Below are 24,337 nucleotides of genomic sequence, written 5' to 3'. Positions count from 1 at the left end.
ATAAATAAAATTATTCAATGTTGGTGGAGTGCCATTTTTTCCCAGTTTTCTGGATGCCTGTTTTAAAATATGTAACTCAGAACTGAACCAAGGAGCCAGTCTCCTCTGATTGATTATGGTACTTTTTTTTTCAGCAGAGCTGTTGTATTGAGTAAAGTTTGAAGTTGTAAATTTATCAACCAGATTATCTAAATCACTGTTGTCTACTGCATTATTCTGCAAGAGAGATGGAAACAATGATGGAAGAGAATCTTTACATTTGGTTACAGTGTTTTCTGATAAACACCTGAATTTTACTCTCAGTGGTGTCTCTCACCTTCCTGAGGATAGTCCATAGATTCTCTATGGGTTCAGGTCAGGCAGGATTGCTGGGCAGTCAAGCACAATAACACTATGGTCATTGAACCAGCTTTTGTGACCTTTGGCATTGTGGGCAGGTTCCAAGTCCTGCTGAAAAATAAAATCCTCTCCATGAATTTTGTCAGCAGAAAGACGTAAGAAGTCTCTAAAATGTCCTGCTAGAATGTTGCATTGTCTGTGGACTTCAGAAAACACAGTGGACCAACACCAGCCAATGTCACGGCACCCCAAATTATCACTGACTGGAAACTTCACACTGGACTTCAAGCAACATCGATTCTGGTCCTCTCCACTCTTCTTCCACACTCTGGGACCTTGATTTCCAAATGACATGCAAAATTTACTTTAATCGGAAAAGAGGACATTGGACCCCTGAGCAAAAGTCCAGTTCTTTTTCTCCTCAGCCCAGTTGTACTTCTGACATTGTCTCTGGTTCAGGCGTGGCTTGACTTGAGGAATGAAACATTTGTAGCCCATGTCTAGGATTTGTCTGTTCTTGATGTGCTGATTCCAGCCTCAGTCCACTTCTAGTGAAGCTCCCCCAAAGTCTTGAAAGGATTTTGCTTGACAATCCTGTCATGACTGATGTTATCCCAGCTGCTGGTTCAGCTCTTCCTACCACACTTTTCCTTCCACTTAACTTTCTATGAACATGCTTGAGTAGAGCACACTGTGACCAATCAGCTTCTTTAGTGGCGTTCCCTCCTTATAGAGGGTGTCAATGACTCTTCTGGACATACAGTATGTCAAGTCAGCAGGCTTCCCCATGATTGTGTAGCTTACTTATCCATACTGGGAGACCATAAAGGTTCAGGAAACCTTTGCAGGTGTTTTAGGTTAATTTGCTGATTTGGGTGTGACACCTTGAGTTTCAAATAATGAACCTTTTCATAATATTGAAAATCTCTGAGACATTGAGTTTTAGTTTTTCATTATTTGTAAGACATAATCATCACAATGATAAAAAAAAAATAATAATAATACAGGCTTGAAATATGTCACTCTATGTGTAATGAATCAATTTAATGTTTGAGTTTCACTTTCAGAAATTGACTTTTTTTTTTTTACTTTTTCACAATTCTAATTTTCCGAGCTGCGCCTGTATGTATATTTAGTTAACTGTCTTTTTGCTCACAACTCCAGTTAAATAGTAATTTCTAAGTTCTTGTTTGAACTTATCAAAATGTCTGTTTAAGCTGTTGTGAGTTGATGACACGAGGATGAAGCATCCGAGTTAATTGACAAGTTTTTCAACAAGCACTTTTCACACTTCAGCTTTTGTGTGATGAGATCATAGTTCCCAAGCAGCTCTATTTATAGATGACAGCTTTCACTACAATACCCCTCATCTTGGAACTGTTAGCTGTCTGTGAAACCAGTGATGATGAGGCCAATCAGGTTTTTAGCAAAGACCATTTATAGTCATGTGGTTGTGGGAGGAATGTCACGAGTTGTTTTAGCAGACACAGTTCCAGTCCACTCGGGAATCACAATGAGCAGGGAAATGAACACCTGTTTGGTGCTTGTCAGCAGAACCAACAGAATGGAAAACAGGCTGCTGTAGCAACTCTTCATTCTTATGGTGTGATAGTTATATTTAAATTAACATAAAAGTCTGGAAAACATACCACGATTTTTCTGAATCATACAGGTTTCATTTTTTTCCATACTTGTCACATCAAATGTATAAAACTACTTTGGAGCCTGAACCCTGGAGGACAGGGTTGAGGATTCGTGTGGGATGTGATGATAGTCTGATGGAGCTATAAATAGTCTTTTGTGGTCAAGAGTTATAATGTTGCACTCTCTACTGAGTTCGGTCTTCACTGTTCTTGGATAATCTGTGTGACAGAGAGACGAGGGAGGCCTCTGGCCCTCAGCAGGTGCACCAGCACTTTCATCTGTGGTCTCCCTTTGATGCTGGATGGCAGAGAGCGAAAAAACACTGGAGTGGAGCTGATAACTTTTACAGGTGTTCTATCACTTAGGTTTCACAATCCTGTAGGCCTTAACTTAGAATTGTATCATAATAACCTACAACACTGATTTCCATGATGTTAAGTTTCCTTAAGATTAGAAAAATGGACAAGAATATTTGCCTAATTGGAATAACTGCATTTGCAAATGCTGAGTAGTAAATGGCTTTGCTGAAATTTACTGAAGAATCTGAAACTGAATTGTTAAAGCTAAAAGAATCAGGGCACTAGCTAAAACTTAAATGAAGCAAAACGCTAATAAAAAAGTAAAAGGAACAAAAAATTAGCTGAAAAGCTAAGAGGCAAAGCAGTAGCTAAAATCTTAAATAAGTCAAACACTTGCTGAAACGAGCAAAACTAAATGCTTTATTAAAATGCTAAGAGAAGCTAAACAGTAGCTGAAAAGCCACTAGCTTCAAAAGCTATACAAGTCAAACATAAGTTAAAAAGCTATAAAAGCATAACACTATAGCTAAAAAGAAATAAAAGAAGCTAAATTCAAGCTAAAAGGCAAAAGTGGCAAAAGCTAAAACTAGCTAAAGGGAGCAAAAAGATCAAACACTAGCTAAAAGCTAAAAATAGGAAAAAGGTAAAAGTAGCAGGGTGATTGGTAAAAACTAAACATAGCAAAGGAAGACAAAAATGTGCTGAAAATATTTGTATATAATATTTTGTATTTTGAAAATCGCAAGTGCTACACAAAAACCTAAAGTCATGGCACCTATCCCTTAAACATGAGCTGAATGTTTGAATGGCTAAAACAATACAATTTTTGAAAAGAAAAGAAAATCAACAGAAAATGTAAAAACAACACAGGAAAACAACTGAATCAGCATTCATACAATTACCAAAAAAACTCATAAAGTGATATTGTCTTCTTGTTGCATAATCTGAAATTCTAAATGTGAAGGTCCTTACAGCTGCAGTGAAGCACCAGTAGTACCACGAGGCCTTGAAGCACAATAAAATATGAAACAGTGTCATCTGCTGGTCGAACTGCTTGTTTTCAACAACTAGAAAGACCTGGTAGAATGTCAGTACCCAAGTTAAAATAAACCGGTAAATGACATACAGTATAACTAGATACAAAAAAAGGGGGGGGGGGGGGTTGTGGATTAATTATGTGTATAGTGCCACTTTTCATGAAAAACAATGACTGACTGGTTTTCTAACTCCAAAAGTTCAAAGAATCACCAAAGATTTATCTTTACTTTCCACTTTAGTTGTTTTGCATGACTCCACTGGTGAAAATTTTGAAAAAAATAAGATACAGCTTCTGCCCCAAAACAGGAAATGCTTGCCTGATCCTGTCATCAGCAAAGATTAAATGCAGATTTGCCTTTGTCATAAATCTACAGCTGTCTATGGACTCACATTTTTATTTGTCACTTCAAAGCATTCTTCAGTTCCTCGCTCGGTTTACTGTTAGACTCAAGTGCCTGGCCTTTTACAAAAGGCACAAACTTTTTTTGTGTGTTACATTTCAACAAATACTGTATGTTTGAATTATTTCGGTAAATGTTCTTCAACACAGAATTTTTTATACGTCTTTCGGAGACATAGCATGACAGAACCTTGTTAATAATGCGACTTCTGGCTCTGCACCGACCCTTCAGGACAGTGGTGGGAAACAGAAAGATGAAATTCTTCCCCTCCCGCCACCGTCCCACAGCAGCTGGGACCGACCCAGTTGGTGACACCACTTTCATCCTGGGATCCGGACAGTCCAGCTGTGTGCTATCTCTCATCCTGACATCTGAGCAGAGAGGGCACAGCCAAACATCAGCACATCTGTGACACTATCCTTTATATACATCTGTGTGGCTGTTCAGGACTTTACAGCTGTTATCTGCACACTAAGGACCATGTCCTTTCTCAGGATGTTCACACCAATAAGAAAGCTCTGAACTTTTCAGCCCTAAAACATACATGCATATGTGTTTGTGTGCATATGATCATGTCTTTGCCTTTTGTCAGAATATGAATCATAAATTTAAATGAAAGTTGCAGAACGAAATCATTTGATCTACAACTGATTAACATTTAGAGTCAACCCAATTCAAGATGGCTGCTGCAAAAAACCTTTAAAACACAAAAATGACTGTAACTCAATCAGTTATACAAATTTTGGCATGGTTTGGTTGTGTTAGTGGCTGAGCATCATTCCCAACCGGTTGCACGAAATCTTTTTTTTTTTTACTTTTCTAATACTTTTTGGAGTCAACACTGTTTGTTAGCAAATATGAACCACTGAATAGATTTTTGTTTTATTTTTCAAAAATATTCATTGGATGTACATCTACTTTTTTTAAATCTTTATTTTATTTTGCCCACACAAAGCCCAGTAACACAAGAGCGGTAAAAACACCAGGTCAGAGTGCAGTTTTAAAGTGGGGTGGGAAAAGGCAAGGTATGCATGTAAGCATCTGTTTTCTTCATTTATGCCTTTACTCCACTGTTTCTTCCTTTCCTAATTTAATTTGTGGGAACCCTGTTCCGTCACAGCCACCCTGGTGGGAAAGTATTTCTGCTGGGGTTACTTGGGCCTTTGTAGGGCTTAGTAACAGATTCAGGAGGATTACATCTAGCAAAGGTGACCAGTGTGTAACCAACATGATCCACATAGCTGCCATAGAGCCCTGCTATTAATCACTGAACTTCATTGCCTGGCATACTATGGTTATCGCTTAGAACATTTATCTTTGCACCTTCTTTTCAGATAGGCGGAGCATGGATTCCAGAGTAATAACTTTAAATCCTGCAGCTACTATAACTGAACTGTTATGTTTACATGTTAAGGAAATTCAAAAGCTTTATAATTAATAGTCATAGGTCTAACAGTGGTGTAAACTTGTTAGTGTCATAGAACAAAACTTTGATCTTACTTTTGTGATAATAATTTACACTACATTGAATACTACAAGTGACAGATTACCTTAATTTAAGCTATTTCAAATCTTAAATTGTAGCAGGCATGTGGCTGTGACTAAACTCCTGATTTACAGAGGCTGCTCAAAACAAACAGTTCTGTGTCCAACTAAAGGCAAAGCCTTTTGGCCTGCTACTACAGTATCATTCCTGCCAGTCCTTTCTGTGGTGTTTTCACTGAACAGAGGAAATTGCTGTCTCTGATAATCAGCTGTTGTGACTGCAGCATTCCACAGATTGTTCAAATACTCATGATTAATTCAATTCAGTTTATTTATATAGGGCCAAATCACAACAAAGTTGTCTTAGGGCACTTTACAGAAACATTCACATACATAAAAGCCAATTAGTAAAGTTCTCTATCTATAGTTAGTAGGAGAGATCATATTTCTCCAGTTTTAGTTTCTCTCCATTGGCTCCCTGTCAAATCCAGAATAGAATTCAAAATCTTACTTCTAACCTACAAAGCTCTCAACAACCTAGCTCCATCTTATATTACACATCTTATTGTTCCATATTTTCACAACAGAGCACTTTGCTCTCAGACTGCAGGTTTACTCGTGGTTCCTAGAATTTACAAAAACATAATGGGAGGCAGATCTTTTAGTTATCAGGATCCTCTCTTGTGGAACCAACTTCCAATCTCTGTCAGAGGCTGACACATTATCCAGTTTTAAAACTAGGCGTAAGACTTTCCTTTTTGCTAAATCCTCCAGTTAAGACTCTGGCAGCAGCATTTTGGATCAACTGAAGATGCTTTAAGGAAGTATTTGGACATCCAGATAATAAACCATTGCAATAGTCTAGTCTAGACGTGACAAATGCATGGACCAGTTTTTCTGCATCATTTTTAGATAAGATGTTTCTAATTTTAGTGATATTACACAGGTGGAAGAAGACGGTTCTAGTACCGTTTTTAATGTGGGGGATAAAAGACATGTCCTGATCAAAAATAACACCAAGATTTTTAACATTAGAGCTGGAGGACAGATCAATGCCATCTAAAGAGGGAGAAAGACTGAAAAAAATAATTCCTAAGGTGCTCAGGTCCAAAACCCAAAACCTCAGTCTTGTCTGTGTTCAACAGGAGAAAATTAAGAGTCATCCAGGTTTTTATGTCTTTAAGACATGCTTGTAAGTAGCTGATTGGATTCATTGGGTTTAATGGACAAATATAACTGTGAGTCATCAGCATAACAATGAAAATGTATCCCATGCTGTTTAATAACTTTACCTAATGGAAGCATATATAAAGTAAAGAGTATTGGCCCAAGCACTGACAAGACACCCAGTTATTAAATGCATAGGCTGTTTTGTGAGAATGTGTATTATTGTATATACAACATTCTACAGTTTAAAAATTGCATAAAACATGTAGGGTGCATTGTGATCCAGTGAATTACAAATAATCATCAGAATTTTGTTTTTCAAATGCATCTATATAAATGATCGACTAGGGAGCAGATATACAGGACTGTACGCATGCACCTTTCAAAACTTACTTGTAATTGAGGAATAAGTCACTAGAGGGCAAAATTTCATCATATTTGACGCCATTTAAATCATTGATTGATTTGTTAATTTGGGCAGCTTTCTTTGCCTGCACGTTTCTTCCACGAGATTTATAACATTGGACTTGTTTTGATTATTTTAATTGCATATCTGAGTACAATCCAGTAAAATATAGCATTTCAATTTGTTTGTGTTTTTTTGCAGGTGCACGTTCAGCATGAATCACATTGAGTAAAATAAAAATGCGGTGTTAATACGACTCAATGAAGTAAACAAAGCAATAAATAATTAGTTGAAGTGCATATTTATGGGTACATTGTACTATGAATTAATTTCATATTTTTCAAAGAGCCTAAGACGGTTAATAATTCAATAAGTAGCAACATAAAGAAAATGCACAGTTCAACATAGAGCATACGTCACACAGTGCCGTTAGTAACAACCAATCAGAGAGCCGCATACTGAAACTTTGCGCAGGCTCAGTCAATCGCATTACGTTTCTTTTAGAGGTGAAATGTGGTGGCGGTAATGTTATGGAGTTTCCGCTGCTCTCGTGCCAGCATAGGAAGCTAGCCGAAGTGCTCGTCAGGCCTCCAGCAGACAAGATCAAACAGTGCTGTTTGGGAAGTGACCAATCCCGCTTTATGAATCTGGATGAGAGCAGTTAACCCCCCCAAAATATGGTGGTTCTCAAAATTCGAGACCAGGTGAGTGATTTTTAGTTCGGAAAACATTGGTATAAGTTAGAATGTGGGCTGGCTCACGTTAGCCTAGCTTAACAACAGAATGTAATTCGAGCCTGTGTTGCTGGTGTCTGAAACGGAAGCATGTTTTAATGCATTTCCTGAAGCTAGAATAAATAAAATAACAAGCACGAATTAATTTAAATGGAATTCAACGGCAGCCTGGTGAATTAAATTTGAAACGCTGGTATTTCGTCATAGAATTTCATGCGGTTATTAAGTTCAAACCAGCTAATTCATGATGTTTATCACCAGCAATTAGCCAGAGCCAACCTTTAAACGCTACTGGCTACACAATTACGAAGCAACTTGTTAAGATATTATAACAAAACGACACTTGACCAGACTTGAGTGATCTCTGTAAAGGTAAACACGGTCAGTAAATATCTAATGACGTGTGATTATTGTCATAACAGTGAGTCAAAGCGATCTGTTGATGTGTCAACTGTACTTGTGAAATATTTACACTATGGTAACGCAAAGCTGGAGTAGTTTGTGTTGCCTAAAACAGTGGAGGACACTAAAGTAGTAAAATTAGCTTCTTCTTTTTCTTTTTTTTTAGATTACACTTTTATAAACTAAATGTTACCCTAAATTAGACCAGAAAATAACCAGAAGTTATGATTAGATGATCATGGAAGAGTTGGGATCTAGTGCCAGTTTAGTGATTTTTACATGTATTATTTTAAATAGTTGTAGTAGTGCATAAGATGTGTCCCAGGCTGCCACAAGACTGTCGCTTGTTTACATGTAAATAGTTTAAATATCTACAAAAGCTTTGCAATAAGTGTTTTTCAGTTTAAAGTTTAATTATGTGAAGGTTAAATATGCAGCCATCACTGTGTAATAATTGTAATTTCAATGAGATGACTGAAGGAAGTAGACTTGTCCTTTTTTTGCTATATTTAACACCTGACACCTACTTGTGAAAATGAGAATAGCCCTCTGTTGCAGCTCCGATGGCTTGTTTTGCTCATGCGTGCTATTCTTGTCACATATATGTGTGCGCATGTGTCTTTTATTTTCTGCGTGCTTGAATGATTGTGTGCCGGGGCTCCTGAGAGCTGGTGAAGTTGCCAAAGAGCTGTCTCCATGGTGATGGTATTAAGTAGCCTGGCTTCTATGTGTAGAGGAGGTGCACAGTCCAGTAGCTAGACAAGAGCATGAAAAATGTCCGCCACTGCACATCCATGGCTGGGGAACTGAAAAGAACTAAATGCAGATTCTGTCTTTTTCTTTTTCATCGTGCCGGCAACACAAAAATCATTAGAGGGAGCAGCACAATTGCCTGCTTGTTACTCTGAATTCATCAGCAGCCACTCTACCCTTTGTAGTACCCTGCGGGCATTAGTGAGATTCATAATATCTAAGTAAGAGGACTGTTTTGTGTTTAAAATGCAGCTGCATGTTATTTGGTCCCTGCATGGCAATGATCATTTTTAATCAAATTTAAAAATAAGCCACTTTGTGTTTGTGCATTTTTCTTTTAATATATATACCATGCATTTCTGCCTTACTTAGTTTTCTACTTTCAGCACAACCTGTTTAGCAGCTATAGATGAAACTAACTTTAAGTCCTTTTACTAAGGTTTATACTTTGTTTTTGGATTTGTTTATAGTCCACAAACATGTATGTTAGGCTGCCTTCAGGCTTCAGGCCCAGTCCTCCCTTGCAAAAGAGATCCGTGATCTCAATGGGATTTGCCTTGTAAAATGAAGGTTAATGCTTGTGGCTTTTGAGCCACCGATGCATATTTAGAAGTAGTGCAGACAGAGTTTAACGTTTAGCTAGCCCTGTCAGACTTCATTTTAAAATTATGTGACTCAGCTTATTACATAGCAGAAGTAGTTTATCCACCAAGTCTTCCAAACTGCATGGCTGCACATTAGGTAATTGACTGGCTGGGCAGCCTGGTAGGTTAAATGAGGGAACAAGTCTAAGTGAATTAATGTAACTCGACATGCTGCATTGTTCTGACTTTCAGAGAAGAGTTAGCTCATGTTTGCACAGCGATAGACTGTTCAAATACAAATTTGATCAGCTTTTTTTGTTTCTTCTCACGTATTAAGGTTTAATATATTTTCTGCTATTGAAAATGAAATTAAGTAAGAGAGATAATGGGTTTTGTAAGATGATGTATGTTTTCTTTGAGCAAACAGGATCATCCTGCTTTGTCAAAGTTTGCTTTGCTTTTGGTTTTTACTCAAGAGGTAAAGACAGTCTTGTCTTACAGGAAGTGTTGGTCAAAAACTTCTGAGTGACCTCACATAAATAGTAAAACTTTTATATGGTTTCAGTTTTCTTGTTTTAAAAACACACCTACTTTTGACTGATTTTAATAATTTTACAATATAGTTATGTACGTTTGAAAAATTAGAATGAAATTCACATATTTATATTATGATGTTTTTATTTTGCACAGCCCATGTTGAGGACAGCATTACGGTCCTCCACTTCATTCATTAAAAAACATAAAAATGTTCTTATTTATTTATCTTATTTTATTTTTTATCTTGTGATCATGATAGATGTTTGGCCCCAGATCGGCTGCATGCCTTTTTCTGTTTTTATTTTTTATACAATCATCATCAGAACTACTAGGCTTAGAAAAATAATAATAATTTGGAGGCAAAATGAAGATGAGCAGCACATTTAAAACATAAAGATGGTGGTTTTTGTTGTTTGTTTGTTTTTTACAAGTTTTTTTTTTAAGTTAATCTCTGCAGTGGTAGAAATTGTGACGCAGCTGTTTCGACAGTGAAATGTAGAGTAATAATCATTTTGTTGCAATGTACATTTAACCATCTGTACAACCAAATCTCATATTGCTATATAATCACAACTCTGCCTTTTTTACACCACATTTTACTAATTTATTGAAAGTAATTAATTTCCGATCAAATAAGATTTGCAATTAAAATCCTCCTTTATAATGATGCAAAATGAAGATTGCCATTTAAACATATTGTTACATGTCATGTCAAAGTTTTGAATTTTATTCTTCTTATTAATATTATTACATTCTTCTGTTTCAGCCTCCTTTGCTGAAAGCCATTTTCAATGTGGACCCAGATGAAGTACGTTCGCTCATATTCAAAAAAGAGGATGTGAATGCACAGGTAATTCCAGCTGTTTTTGGCATCTGCATCTGTTTCCTCATATTGTTAGTTTCATAACATTGCTAGAAAACTGAATATAAAATCTCTCACGTGTGCTGTAACTGTCCTTGAAAGCACTCGTGCAGCATGTACATACAAATATTGAATAAAAATTGGCTCGTGTTTTTTATTTTCTTTTTTTAACTGTCCCTACCGCACAACCTGACTGCGCTTATTTTATTGCATTCCTCACCATTACTGTTCTGGTGGGGGTGCTTGTTTCAAAATATGGCTGGTTTACACTTGTTTGTGTTTCACTGGAATGTTTTTCTGACTGTGGGTTTAACCCACTTTGTGCTGTAAAGCAAAGCTGATTATTATTATTTTTTCATAGTCACTTGCATTATCATTACTGTATAATGGGAACAATAAAAATATTGACTTTTAATGTTGGATCCAGCCCAGCCAAAGTAGGGAAAGAAAACAAGCTGAGCTGTTCTGTTCCATAATAATCACATCAGTGTCTTTACTCGCTTATTACAGGACAACGAGAAGCGGACTCCTCTGCATGCTGCTGCCTATCTTGGAGATGCAGAAATTATAGAGCTGTTGATTCTATCAGGTATGGTTTCTAATCGGCTGTGATGTATCATCTGTCTTATAAGCTTGTTTACACCTGCGTAATGTTGAAAATATGCCAGAAATGGCTGTAACTTGTCATTATAGCTCAGCATATATGCAGCTCTTTATGTTGTTTGCATTCCTTTTAAACTTTTGAAAATCAACTTAATTTACCAGATCATTCACAATTTCTATTACTTTGCTAATTATGGGGATTCTGCTTTTGGTTCTTAACGAATGGTAGTGTTCACTGACGAATGCAAACGTTTAATTAAAATAATGCATTCAAAACGAGGAAGTCAACTGAATGCATATGTTGCCAGATGGTGTGAAATTATGTTACTTTTAGGATATCGAACTGTTTAATGGTCTATGTCCTTCTGACTTTTGTAGGCGCAAGAGTAAATGCCAAAGATAGCAAGTGGCTGACTCCCCTGCACCGGGCTGTGGCTTCCTGCAGTGAGGTAGGCAAATGCTCATCTGGTTCTGAGTCGGTCCCATTTTACATAATAACAACGTTGAACGTAAACACTTGCCTTATGTTTTCTTACAGGAGGCTGTCCAGGTGTTACTGAAACACTCCTCAGATGTAAATGCTAGAGACAAGAACTGGCAGACTCCCCTTCACATCGCAGCAGCCAATAAGGCAGTTCGCTGTGCCGAAGCCCTCGTTCCTCTTCTTAGCAATGTGAATGTATCGGACCGAGCAGGCCGCACTGCACTGCATCATGCAGCCTTCAGCGGTCACCTGGAGGTAATATTAAACCTAAAGTCTCATTGAGCTCTAAGCTGTACACAAGAGGTGCTTTAATGTCTAAGTATTGACTATTTGTGCTGTAATTAATAAAAAATGCCAGAGCTTTATCATTCTAATCAGATGCACAGACTGTTTAGTATTGAAGTGCTGCTAACAGGGTTATTCTCTTTTCTACGTGTACATAAATACAACTTTTAATTCCAATCTGTCAGATCAGTCTTGATTTTATACACTTGTATGCTTGGCTGTTGTCATTACTTCCTCATCCCCTCCATACACTCAAAGTGCTTCTGCTCGCAGAATAAAATATGTAAACGCAATGAGCCATTTACAGTGTGCAATAAATAACAAGAGGGAACAACAGTTATATTTTGTCCAAATTTGAAATGAAACAATTTAATAATCTCTCATGGATCTGCTTATCTGCTCTTAGCAGCTGCATCAGAGTAGCCACAAACAACACACACATAATAGCCACAGCAAATTATTCATTTTAGGCTTATACACATAATGCATCAATTAGACAAGTAATGAGTAGCTCATTGGCTCTTATCATTTCATAATATCGTCCGTCTTTCCGTTTGCTTTTAGTGTGTTTGTGCTGCATGTAATATAAATGAGTGATAAATAATGTCTCTTTTTAAATACATTTTTGCCCACAAATTAATTAATTCATTCAACCTTTATTTATACAGGTTAGTCTCATTGAGCCCCGAGGACTCCTTTACAAGAGAGACCTGAATTTAACAAAGAATGATGACAACAATAGACAATCATAATAGCAAGCATACAGACAGAGAAGAACAAATGAGAGAAAATGATATTAAAAAACAAAGCAAAAACAGCTACATTATAAATCGATGTAAAATACTAAAGACAGGAACATTATTATATATATATATATATATATATATATATATATAAATTAGATCTAACTACGGTGGGACGTACTGTGGCAAATTTCTATAATATTGTAGATAGAAAAATACCGGTAACTACCGGTATTCTGACCCTGAGCTCATGTTATTTTTGTGATGTAGATTTTAGTGTAGTGTTATTAATCAGTCTTTTGTGTAGGTGTTACACAAACCCAGTCTAGTCTTACAAAACAGTACAACAAACTAAAAGATAGTTAAAAAAAAAAAAAACCAATATATTACAATAAAATTAAAAAGTATGTATTTTAAGCCACAGACTAACACTGTTGGACTTGTACTCTAGGAATTTGTACTGATGTTCTTGTCCAGTCATGTTCTTCCAAGCAAATGATTCACTGTAGTCATGTACTCAATTGCAAATAGGTGATTGAAAGACTGCAAACATCTTGGGTTTATATAAAAGGTGATGGTCCGAGACCATTTTCAATTATGGTTTTATTTCCAAGAATTACAACAAATATAAACTATTGAGAATATTAGGTGTGACCTTGGTAACTTGGTGACTAAAACTTTCACAGCGTATCTGATGCATTACAGTTTACTGCTTTCTGCTAATATATTTGTAGCAACAATTGGCATATTTGTACTGAGTGGAAAAGGTCACACAGTTTTATTAATCTAATCTTAGTACAGGTGGAAAAAAAAAGTTTTTTGAGTGTTGTTTAGATTTATTTACATTAGTCTTAGGTTAGGTTTATTTGTCATGTGCAAAATCAACACAAGGTCAACAATGCAATGAAATGCTTAGCACGAGAAGAACTGTCTCAACTCACCAAAAAAAAAGAAAACAAGAAATATCAAATCATGCAGCAAAAATACTAAAAACGTACTAAAAAATACTACTAACATACTAAAAAACATGTTAAAAATACTAATAACATATTAAAAAAACATTAAAAAATACCACTAAAATACTAAAAAATAAGGCGCCAAAGTTGGAAAAAGAAATGCATCTACAGTGTGATTCGGTTAGCAGTGAGGTTCTTTCAGCATCATGGTTCTGTTCTGTTAGCGGCATGGTCTTGTTAGCAGCTTAGAAGTGAGAGGTCCATTACTTCTAATTTAAGCAGGTACACATTGAATATCTAGAATGTGAAACAAAGAATTGATAGTATTTTGGTTTCAACATCGTCTGATAGTTAAATTAAGCTCTTTTTTTTGTTGTCTTCCTCCTCTTAGATGGTGAGGCTCTTGCTCTCCAGGGGAGCCAACATTAATGCTTTTGACAAGAAGGATCGCCGTGCAATCCACTGGGCAGCCTACATGGGTAAAAAGAAACATAATATTAATAATATTCTGGAAGTGTCTTTGTAGTTGTAAGACCTTTTCAGAAGTTTGAAAATACTTGATTCTTTTTTTTTAAATGTATTAAATAAGGATTCACATTCTGATGTGAGTAGGTGAACAAAGACTCTTGCTAATGTATTTAATTTGTGTGCATTCAGGACACATCGAGGTGGTGAAGTTGTTGGCTTCTCATGGGGCTGAAGTGGCCTGCAAGGATAAGAAATCTTACACCCCCCTACATGCGGCAGCCTCTAGTGGAATGATTAGTGTTGTCAAATACCTCCTGGATTTAGGAGTGGATGTAAGTTCCACCTACAGACTTCTCATGCATGATATTTTTTTATTATGACTGAATTGTGTCATTTTATATTTGTACCGGTTTGTTTTGATTAAAAAAAAAAGTTCTCTATCATTTTGCTGTTCAGATCAATGAGCCCAATGCATATGGCAACACACCTCTACATGTGGCCTGCTACAACGGGCAGGATGTGGTTGTGAACGAACTCATTGACTGTGGAGCTAATGTCAACCAGGTGAACGAGAAGGGCTTCGCACCACTCCATTTCACCGCTGCTTCACGCCATGGAGCGCTCTGTCTGGAGCTCCTGGTGTGCAATGGGGCTGATGTCAACATAAAGGTCAGTAGAACCAGAACGTTTACTCACATTTTTGGAATATTAGTTATTGGAGAAAAACATGTGCATGTTGTAATCGTTGTCTGTGTTATTCAGTTACCAAATGTTTTTTTTCGGAGCAAGTCAGTGTTCAAACTTGTTTGTGTGACAAAAACTCCTTTGTTCATAATGTCTGCACAATCTCCATCCAGGAGTTTTTGGTCAGTTGACTACCTTTGTGTACCTTAGAGAGTCATGTCCACAAACTTCTGATCAATCACACAATACTTGACCCTGTGAGAAAAAGTTCGGTCCAGGCCTTGTGTCAGTAAAGAAGGGGTGGGCGAAGGTACCATGAGGGGAAAAAAGGCACAACGAAACTACGACAATGAGTCGTTTTCACAGCTTCAGATGGAATATGCAGGGCCCTTTAGTTGTAGTAGAAAAAACATACAACTTGTGATTTCAGTATGTTTTTGTTTGATCTTAGAGTAAAGATGGTAAGACCCCTCTTCATATGACTGCGATCCATGGAAGGTTTTCTAGGTCTCAAGCAATCATTGAAAATGGTGAGCTTTTCAAGAAAATCTGCTTCAGTCGTTCATTTGATTTGTGTTATTGCACTGGGAAAGTAAAGCATGGAGCTAAATGCTTTATTGTTTTTTATTTGTTTGTTTTTCTTTTTACTCATTCACTTGAAGGTGCCGAAATTGACTGTGAAGATAAAAACGGGAACACTCCACTACACATTGCAGCTCGATATGGACACGAGCTCCTCATTAACACGCTCATCACCAACAAAGCTGACACCGCTAAGTAAGGACACCTGACTGCTGTTTTTCCTGCAAATTTTCTAGCTTAACTTGCAAAGTTTGAGGATTTTTATTCTGGGTATTGAGAGTTCAAAATGAAAAAGCATGTCACACAAGCGATCTTCTGCTCTGTAATGTGAGTGAATAGCCAAGTCTGTCTCAAGTAAAAGCAGTTTATGTTACAGCTAATATGAGTGTCTTTTTACCAGACGAGGGATTCACGGCATGTTCCCGCTGCATTTGGCTGCACTCAGCGGCTTCTCAGACTGCTGTCGTAAACTCCTGTCTTCAGGTGAGCATGAATTTTAATTTTATAAAGTTAACATTCTTGACATTTTTGATGTTCCAGTGTTAAATTCTGTAAAGTATCAGTTTGAGAGCTTGTTGGTAATTTATCACTCTGTTTAGGCTTTGATATCGATACACCTGATGACTTTGGAAGGACTTGTTTACATGCTGCAGCTGCTGGGGGGTGAGTACAGGCTAGCTGTACATTATGTTTGGAACTAATTGAGTATATGCTTAAAGAAACTTAAAAAATCATTTTGTAACTAACTGTCTACCCTAGAAACCTGGAATGTCTCAATCTTCTTCTCAACACGGGGGCAGACTTTAACAGAAAGGACAGCTTTGGCAGGTTTGTTGTATTTACAGATGGATTTGGATCAAGAGGCACATTTAAACTAGGAACTAAAGCCGTGCTTGTTTTTTTCCAGGACTCCTTTGCACTACGCTGCTGCCAATTGTAATTACCAATGCCTGTTTGCTCTGGTGGGTTCGGGGGCCGGGGTCAATGACCTGGACGAGCGGGGCTGCACTCCTCTGCACTACGCCGCTGCCTCCGACACAGATGGAAAGTAAGTAATACTTGAACGTTTCAGAGCATTTTTAGTGACTAGTTTTTGCACGAGAGGCAGATTTTATGAGCTCACTTGCGTTATCAATAATTCAGAGCATCTGTTCAGGGTTAGGAACCACAATTCTTTTAACTACAGTCTCTGTGTTGTGTTTGCAGGTGCCTGGAATATTTACTGAGAAATGATGCGAATCCAGCGATTCGGGACAATCAGGGCTACAACGCTGTGCACTACGCCTCAGCGTATGGACACCGCCTTTGCCTAGAGCTGGTGAGCAATATACACTCATAAAAACACAAAACTGACATGCTTTTATGTAGGTCATTCATTTTTGATTCATGCTTTGACAGATTGCAAGTGAGACACCCTTAGATGTGGTAAGTGTCTTTTTTCTAATCAGTGTTTAAAAAATATGAAATTAGAATTTGACCATAATAGTGTTCATTTATAGTGCTGAGCTTCAAGAATAAGTGGAAAAAATCATCTCAAAAGTTGCTTCTAACTTATGTTTCTAATGTGTTCAGCTAATGGAAACCTCAGGGACAGATATCCTGAATGACTCGGATGTCCGAGCTCCTGTCAGCCCCCTGCACCTAGCTGTGAGTAAAGTGTATACTTGTTTTTAGACTTTGTTGCTACATTTTTACCAATAGCAAACTTGCTTCATTAAACTATATTAGTTAGGAAGCTACAAAACCAGAAACAAACCAACGAAACAAACCAACAGATTTTGATTGCAAAGTCACACTTTAGTCAGGTCCTATTTTTGTTGTTGTTGTTTTTGTTTTTTCTGTGGGGTATCACACATCTTTACATGCCACAAGTTCAGCTAGGTTTTGCCCTGATTCTGTCTCTTATTGGAACCAGTTTTTCAAGTTTCATTACTTGTTTTAATGTTAAAATGGCTGAAGCTACAAAAATGAAGTAAACTATTTCTTTACTGGTGAAATTATATGTAGTTATATCAGTGTGATCAGTTCTATTTTATCTTAGTCACACTGGATTTGTTTTTCTAGGCGTATCATGGCCACCATCAAGCCATGGAGGTTCTGGTTCAGTCTTTGCTGGATTTGGATGTTAGAAACAGCCAAGGGCGTACACCCCTCGACTTGGCTGCCTTCAAGGGCCACGTTGAGTGTGTGGATGTCCTAATCAACCAGGGAGCCTCTATCTTGGTGAAGGATTTTACTTTGAAACGAACCCCAATACACGCTGCAGGTATATATTGAGTTGTACAAAACCTGAACTTGATTGCATGTATAATTGTGAACTCTAATATATTTTAACCTTTCCTGCAGCCACAAATGGTCATTCAGAATGTTTACGGTTGTTGATTGGAAATGCTGATCTTCAGAGTGCAGTAGACATTCAAGATGGAAATGGACAGTAAGTAAACATATGTTTTTTTTTGTTGTTGTTGTTTTTATATAAATTCTTATATTATGTTTATCTTGTATTTTTAGAACCCCTCTGATGCTGTCAGTCCTGAGTGGTCACACAGATTGTGTGTATTCTCTCCTTAATAAAGGAGCCAGCGTTGAAGCCAAAGACAAGTGGGGCAGGACTGCTTTGCATAGAGGAGTAAGCAGATATTAACATTGTTGCGTACAAATTACTTTTAGTATTGCCAAAAAGTTGTATATGCTGACACACTGATATTTCTGCTAAATTATATGGATTTCTAAAAATAAAATAAGTTTTCAAAAATATTTTATTAATCTAAACCTTTCCAATTTTTTAAATATAGTCGAGACAGTTTTGTTTTGTTACATATATAATAATCAGTGTTAGCCCTACCATTATCCAAGGAGAGTGCCCCGCCCTGTCAACAGAACCGAGCACCCTGCTTACCAAAATCCCCCGCCATGGGATTTATTTTATAAATACATTATGTAATTTGTATCCCTATTATTTTAAAGATTTGCTCTTTTTAGAGACATTCCCATTATAATTTATTAAGAAAGTGTAAGAAACATTAATTAAGTTTAGTTTTGAATGACCATGCTCAAAACTTATTAACAGTTGATGTATATTTTACTGAAGTTGTCTTTTAAAACTGTCTTGTCTTGTTGAATTCAGAATTGTGATAAGATATATGAAAATGGCATTAATTGATGTTTGTTAAACAAGAACTAAGTGCTGCTGGAAGGTTCGGAGGACACTGAAGGTGACGTTTTCTTGTGAATTTGTAGACATGGTTTCCATAGAAGAATAAATGAAACATAGATTATAACAATGTGCTTTGAGGTGTGTGGCAATAATTTTCGTAAAAAATTTATGAAATAAGACTTTCCTGTAAATTGTAGTTGTTGTTTTTTTGTGTGTGTGTGGATAGTCACAAAATTTAAGAGATAAAAGAGACAAATCTCAACTTCAGTGAATTCAGACATCTTTAAACAATTCCACTGAAATCCATTTGAAAAAACTCGAGCCAAAATGTTTTGGAGCTGAATATTATAGAACGTGGATTACATTTTATCTCTGTTTGTGTGAGGTTGCCACAAAGATTTTAAGACCTTTCGCACAGTTAATCATGAGAAAGTGTCTCTCTGTCCACATTTTGTTAGATTTGTAGCTTGTTGAAATATTTCCAAGTTTACTGACACATGCAGTTTGCTGAGGGATGTAAAAACTTGTTTTCAAACACCATCAGTAACGTGTTTTGTTGGCAGGCAGTGACCGGGCATGAAGAGTGTGTGGAGGCCTTGCTTCAGCACAGCGCCAACTTCATGGTGCGGGACTGTAAAGGTCGCACGCCGATTCACCTGGCAGCAGCATGCGGACACATCGGGGTACTCGGAGGCCTTTTGAACGCCGCCCAGTCGGTGGAAACACTCACTACCTTAACAGACAGCCACGGCTACACGCCACTGCACTGGGCCTGCTACAATGGTACAGCGTCTGCACAAAACAATCAATACATAGACGGAAATATTTTCTGATGTTTTATAGATGCATTCTGTTAAATAAGTTATGCTGTAAAATGCATCAAATGAGTAGTGGAGCACTTTAGAATAAGTAGATTTAAAGTGGACGAGCGCTTTTTTGTTTCATGTTCTGGTTGATTTTTATTTTTATTGCTGATAGTGGCTTTTTTTTTTTTTTTTTTTTTTTTTATAATCTGATTTAGTTAATGCTTTCCTTCCCACAGGTCATGATACGTGTGTGGAGGTTTTGCTGGAACAAGAGATTTTTCACAAGGCAGAAGGCAATCCTTTCAGCCCTCTCCACTGTGCTGTGTAAGATCCTGAGCTGTCTTTTGTTTCAATCAATGGACCAAAGAGTCCAGGGTCCAATTGATTACACACTTAAGCTTTTTTTTTTCCCCCCCCTTCCTCTTCTTAGAATCCGTGACAACGAAGGTGCAGCTGAAATGTTGATAGACACGTTAGGCCCTGTCATTGTTAACGCCAAAGACAGCAAAAATAGGTATGTACAGTTGTAGAGGCCCAGTAGCAATTTTATCAGCCTTAATAAGTACATCTCATTCTGGGATCTTAGTAATTTTAAGGTTTAGGTTTTCAATACCTACCGTACTTGCTACCGTACACGTTGCACCGCTGTATAAGTTGCATCAGTCCAAAAATGTCTAATAAAGTGGGAAAAAAAGTAAATAAGTTGCGTTTCATGTAAGTCACATCTATTCTGCATCTATTATGCATCGCCGCTGACCACCCGGAAACATGAGCCGGTGTTGTGCCAAAAACTGGCCGCAGGAGCATGCACGAGAGGACTTCAACAAGAATTTAACAAGATAACCACCTAAAAACAGTTATTTGTTTGTGCGACAAAGGTGTGTCTCAGTTGAACTTTTCCTTAATAAATGCACTTTAATGGTCAAATCGGCTGAATTTCGTCTGTGCGGCGAAATGCAGCTGATTTGATGTTTGCTCCAGGAGTTCCGGAGCGAGACGAAGGTGGCTTGGTACGGCAAGCCAAATGTCTCATTAATAGCCATTTTTACTTATTAATGAGACGCTTGTCTTGCCATATTGCTCGAGGGCCATCTAGCGTCTGAAAATGGAAATGTTTAATATTTTCCATGTCAGAATGAGTGAAATCGTCAGATCTCAGCCAAAAATAGGGTTATAAATATGGGTGGAAAAAACATAAATAAGTCGCTTCGGTGTATAAGTCGCAGGACTTGCAAATTTATACAAAAAGGTGCGACTTGTATGGCGAAAAATACGGTATGTTTTTGCCTTTTGCCAATTATAGTTGTTTTTTTTTTTGTGTGTGTGTGTGTGTGTGTGTAGGACCCCTCTTCATGCTGCAGCTTTCACTGACCATGTGGAGTGTCTCCAGCTGCTGCTGAGCCACAATGCTCAGGTCAATTGTGTCAATGCTGCAGGGAAAACCCCGCTCATGATGGCTGCAGAGAATGGCCAAACCAATGCCGTTGGTATGAACACCTCCGTACTTTTCATCAGCCTTAATAATCAGGGCAGTGTTGCATTAATAAACAGTGTAATATGAAGTTAACTTGAATTTGTTTTCCTGGATATGATTCTTTCATTCTGACATAGAGCTGCTGGTGAGCAGCGCTAAAGCAGATCTCACTTTACAAGATGCGTTGAAGAACACTGCACTTCATTTGGCCTGCAGTAAGGTTCGTGGTACCCTATGATGGCGCTGTTAAGCCATTACTGTATACAGCAGCTTGCGTTACGTGTGGATCTAATGCATGGCTTAAGTTACTGTATGTGTCTTTTTTTAATTCCTATTACACTGCATGTGTTTCCTACAGGGACATGAAACCAGTGCCTTGTTGATATTGGAGAAGATTACAGACAGAAACCTCATTAATGCTACAAATGCAGCCTTACAGACGTAAGTGTCACATTAGTTTTTCAACTTTGTTTTAACATTGATTTAAGTTTTTGTTTTAATTTTTTTTTTTTTTTTTTTTTTTTTTTGAGGGGGGCAATTTTAAAAAGTCAAAAACACCAAACAAGTTATCTAAACTTTGTTTCCTTTTAGGCCTCTGCACGTAGCTGCAAGAAATGGCTTGATTGTGGTGGTGCAAGAGCTGCTCGCAAAGGGAGCCAGTGTCCTTGCAGTCGATGAGAATGGTAAATAGACTGGAGCATTTTCTGCATGTTTGTGCTCAGAATGTATCAGAAAATTACATTGTTTGGCCAGAAAGGAAAAAAAGCTTCTATTGAACAGCAAGAAACTTCAGGCTTAGGGGGGAGGCAGGAAGAGCAGCCATGTCACAAGAAGTTTAGACAGCAAGTCAACATAGCAACGCTGAGCAGAGGTGTGCAGATCTGGAGCTGTCAATACCGGCATTAAAGAATCACTTCTCAAGAAGAAAAATAGAACTAAATAATGGGAGGAAAACAAAATAGAAGACAATTTTATATTTTTAAGTCAAAATGTCTTTATTTGTCATACATGTGGTGAAACGAAATTGTGTACACGGTCTCGGTTACATCCAACAAAAGTATAAATTATAAAGAAAAACAGTAATAAGATCTAAGATATGAACTAAGAAAAACGTTAAACTAAAAATACACTAAGCACTAGTAGTACAAAAAACAATATGTCTAACAGCAACGAACATGAGTCTGTTTGAGCAGATGAGTACGAATGAACATTTTTATAAAAATGCATGAGGATTAGGGGTGGCACCTCTCAGCGAGAAGGTCGCCCTGGCTCAAGTCTCGGCCCGCGGGTCTTTTCTGGGTGGAGTTTGCTTGTTCTCTCCGTGTATGCGTGGGTTTTCTCCTGGTACTCCAGTTTCCTCCCACAGACTAAAAACATGCATGTTAGGCTGATTGGTAACTCTAAATTGTCTCTAGGTGAGTAAGAGAGTGAATGGTTGTTTGTCTCGTTTGTCTCTGTGTGTCCCTGTGATGGACTGGAGACCTGTCCAGGGTGTCCCCCGCTTCTCACATAGTGACTGCTGGAGATGGGCACCAGTGACCCTTGTGACCCGAAAAGGAATAAGCGGGTAAAAGATAATGGATGAATGGCATGAGGATTAGGAGTTAAATTAATCTGTCAATGGCAGCAGGTTTTCTAAGAATATAGAAGCACAATTTTTTAAATGACAGTTAGTTTATTGTAATTATTTATTTATTTATTTTATTTTTGTAAGTTGAGAGGAGCTTAACATAAGAGCTGTTTACAAAAGTTGGGTCTTCCTTTCATCTTTTCGAGCGTTAAATGATTGCCTTTGACACTGAACATGTTCAGCATCAATCCTAAAACCTTAAAGTGTGCAATCTTTTCGTGCTCTTCAGGTTACACACCCGCCTTGGCTTGTGCCCCCAACAAAGACGTTGCCGACTGCCTCGCCCTCATTCTGGCCACCATGATGCCTGTGTCCCCCTGCACCCAAACCCCCACTGTCCCTTTCAGTGCCATTAACCACTATACCGCCAGCCCCTCTAAGAGCGTCACCTTCGACAGCATGCCTTCACTACGCGGAGAGCACAGTTCCTACTGCAGCTTCAACAACATCAGCCATCACGACGGCTACTACAAAGACGAGGAGCTCAATGACTCTGATTCAGAGACGTACTGAAGGACGGGAAGACGGGAGGAATGCACAAACACATGCACTGTGTCTTAAAAATCACGCGCCGCAAGCTTGGGTGCGCAAAGAAAGAAGAAAGCCCCCAGAGGAGCCTTAAGATTCCCCACTACCACGAGAGAGCAAGGAGGGGGAGGAGGTGCAGCAAGCTGTCCCACACTCATCTCGACTTCATCCAGCAGTGGGCGTCCTTTAGCAGGTGCTGGTCATCAGTAACCACTGCTTTATCGACGCTGACTTATCCAGTGTGGAAAACTGAATTTGTTGAGCAGACAGCAACTGTTCTGCAGCAATAACATGCTGAAGAGGTGCGATCGAACCCCACAGAGTTAAACCAGCAGGGACCAAAACAACATGGATGCATTTTTATCTTGGTTTTAACGGAGTTAAGTGACTTGAGACTGGGATATTTTCAGGGGGTTATTGGTTTGCAAGAAAAACAAGTTTTCATTGAATATTATCTGCACACTACATTTATCAGACTGCACATGTGCATCAATTTGTAAGTCATGCAGGGAGGAAATCATTTATTTTTTCGATCAAAATTTTAATATACCAGTTTTAATGTCTTAAAACTCTAGAAATCAATTTGCTGATCTCATTTCAAAACCTTTGATACATGCACCAGTTTATTAATACGTTGAGCAAGCCTACCTTTGTACAGTTACCAGTTTGTTCCAGTTTAGTCTTTAACGAATAAATTATTTCTATTGTTTTTGGTTGCTTCTGATTTGTTGATTTTGTGCCTTTAATTGTTACTGAGAAAACGTGAGTTTGTAGAGGCAGCTGTGAAAGTGCACATTAAGTAAATAATAAAGTACATGTACTGAGACGTCAATCCTCAGCTCTGAAAGGAGAAGCACTGTAAACCACTGACAGGACACGATTTGATTTTCCTTCAAATTATATTTTTGCTGTATTAGTTTGCTTGCTTTAAGCTAAAAAAGAAAATAAACAAAAAAGGAAGCCACTTGATTGTTTCATGATTTAAAAACACCCAGTTTTGTCTGGAAAAAAATAAAAATAACTGGAGCTCTGTACATAGGCTAGATTCAACAGAATGAAAAATATTTTTTTTCTTTTCCTAACATTTTCTTGAAGAAGAATGAAACTAGCATGTAAATAGAAATTATGACTGTGAATTCAAAATTTCTTTGAGTTCTTTCAGTACTGAGATTGCTGTATATTTTAAGAGAAATAAACTATTTAATAATGGTTTTGAGCTTATTTATTTATTGTGCCTTTTGTTGTAAATGCATTACCTAAGATAAAAGGTTTAGTCTGACCTTTTA

At 37.7% G+C, this 24,337-nt stretch overlaps 1 protein-coding gene across 1 annotated transcript; it reads left to right on the top strand.

Annotated features, from left to right (window-relative positions):
- The first annotated feature begins 7,329 nt into the window (after nucleotides 1–7,329).
- On the top strand, nucleotides 7,330–24,086 carry ankrd28b (ankyrin repeat domain 28b). The gene is made up of 28 exons (XM_037676342.1): nucleotides 7,330–7,483; nucleotides 10,556–10,639; nucleotides 11,162–11,240; nucleotides 11,633–11,703; nucleotides 11,793–11,993; nucleotides 14,114–14,201; nucleotides 14,380–14,522; nucleotides 14,647–14,859; nucleotides 15,326–15,404; nucleotides 15,537–15,651; nucleotides 15,857–15,939; nucleotides 16,056–16,119; nucleotides 16,216–16,284; nucleotides 16,364–16,504; nucleotides 16,663–16,774; nucleotides 16,855–16,881; nucleotides 17,029–17,103; nucleotides 17,521–17,722; nucleotides 17,803–17,890; nucleotides 17,968–18,085; nucleotides 19,177–19,396; nucleotides 19,656–19,743; nucleotides 19,850–19,933; nucleotides 20,761–20,906; nucleotides 21,031–21,113; nucleotides 21,252–21,334; nucleotides 21,485–21,576; nucleotides 22,753–24,086. Exons 1-28 carry the CDS (start codon nucleotides 7,457–7,459, stop codon nucleotides 23,034–23,036), a joined length of 3,159 nt encoding a protein of 1,052 aa, XP_037532270.1. The 5' UTR covers nucleotides 7,330–7,456; the 3' UTR covers nucleotides 23,037–24,086.
- The last annotated feature ends 251 nt before the right edge of the window (nucleotides 24,087–24,337 follow it).

Source organism: Nematolebias whitei, chromosome 5, assembly GCF_014905685.2.
Source record: "Nematolebias whitei isolate Nwh7 chromosome 5, NemWhi1, whole genome shotgun sequence".
NCBI lineage: Eukaryota > Metazoa > Chordata > Actinopteri > Cyprinodontiformes > Rivulidae > Nematolebias > Nematolebias whitei.
The sequence above is the reverse complement of the archived record's forward strand: the minus strand, read 5'-3'. Positions and strand labels throughout refer to the sequence as shown.

Coding starts and splice junctions, on each gene's coding strand:
- ankrd28b (XM_037676342.1), top strand. CDS start 7,457: ATGGTGGTTCTCAAAATTCGAGACCAG. Junction 17,723..17,802: donor AACCCCAATACACGCTGCAG/GTATATATTGAG, acceptor CCTTTCCTGCAG/CCACAAATGGTCATTCAGAA. Junction 18,086..19,176: donor GGACTGCTTTGCATAGAGGA/GTAAGCAGATAT, acceptor TTTTGTTGGCAG/GCAGTGACCGGGCATGAAGA.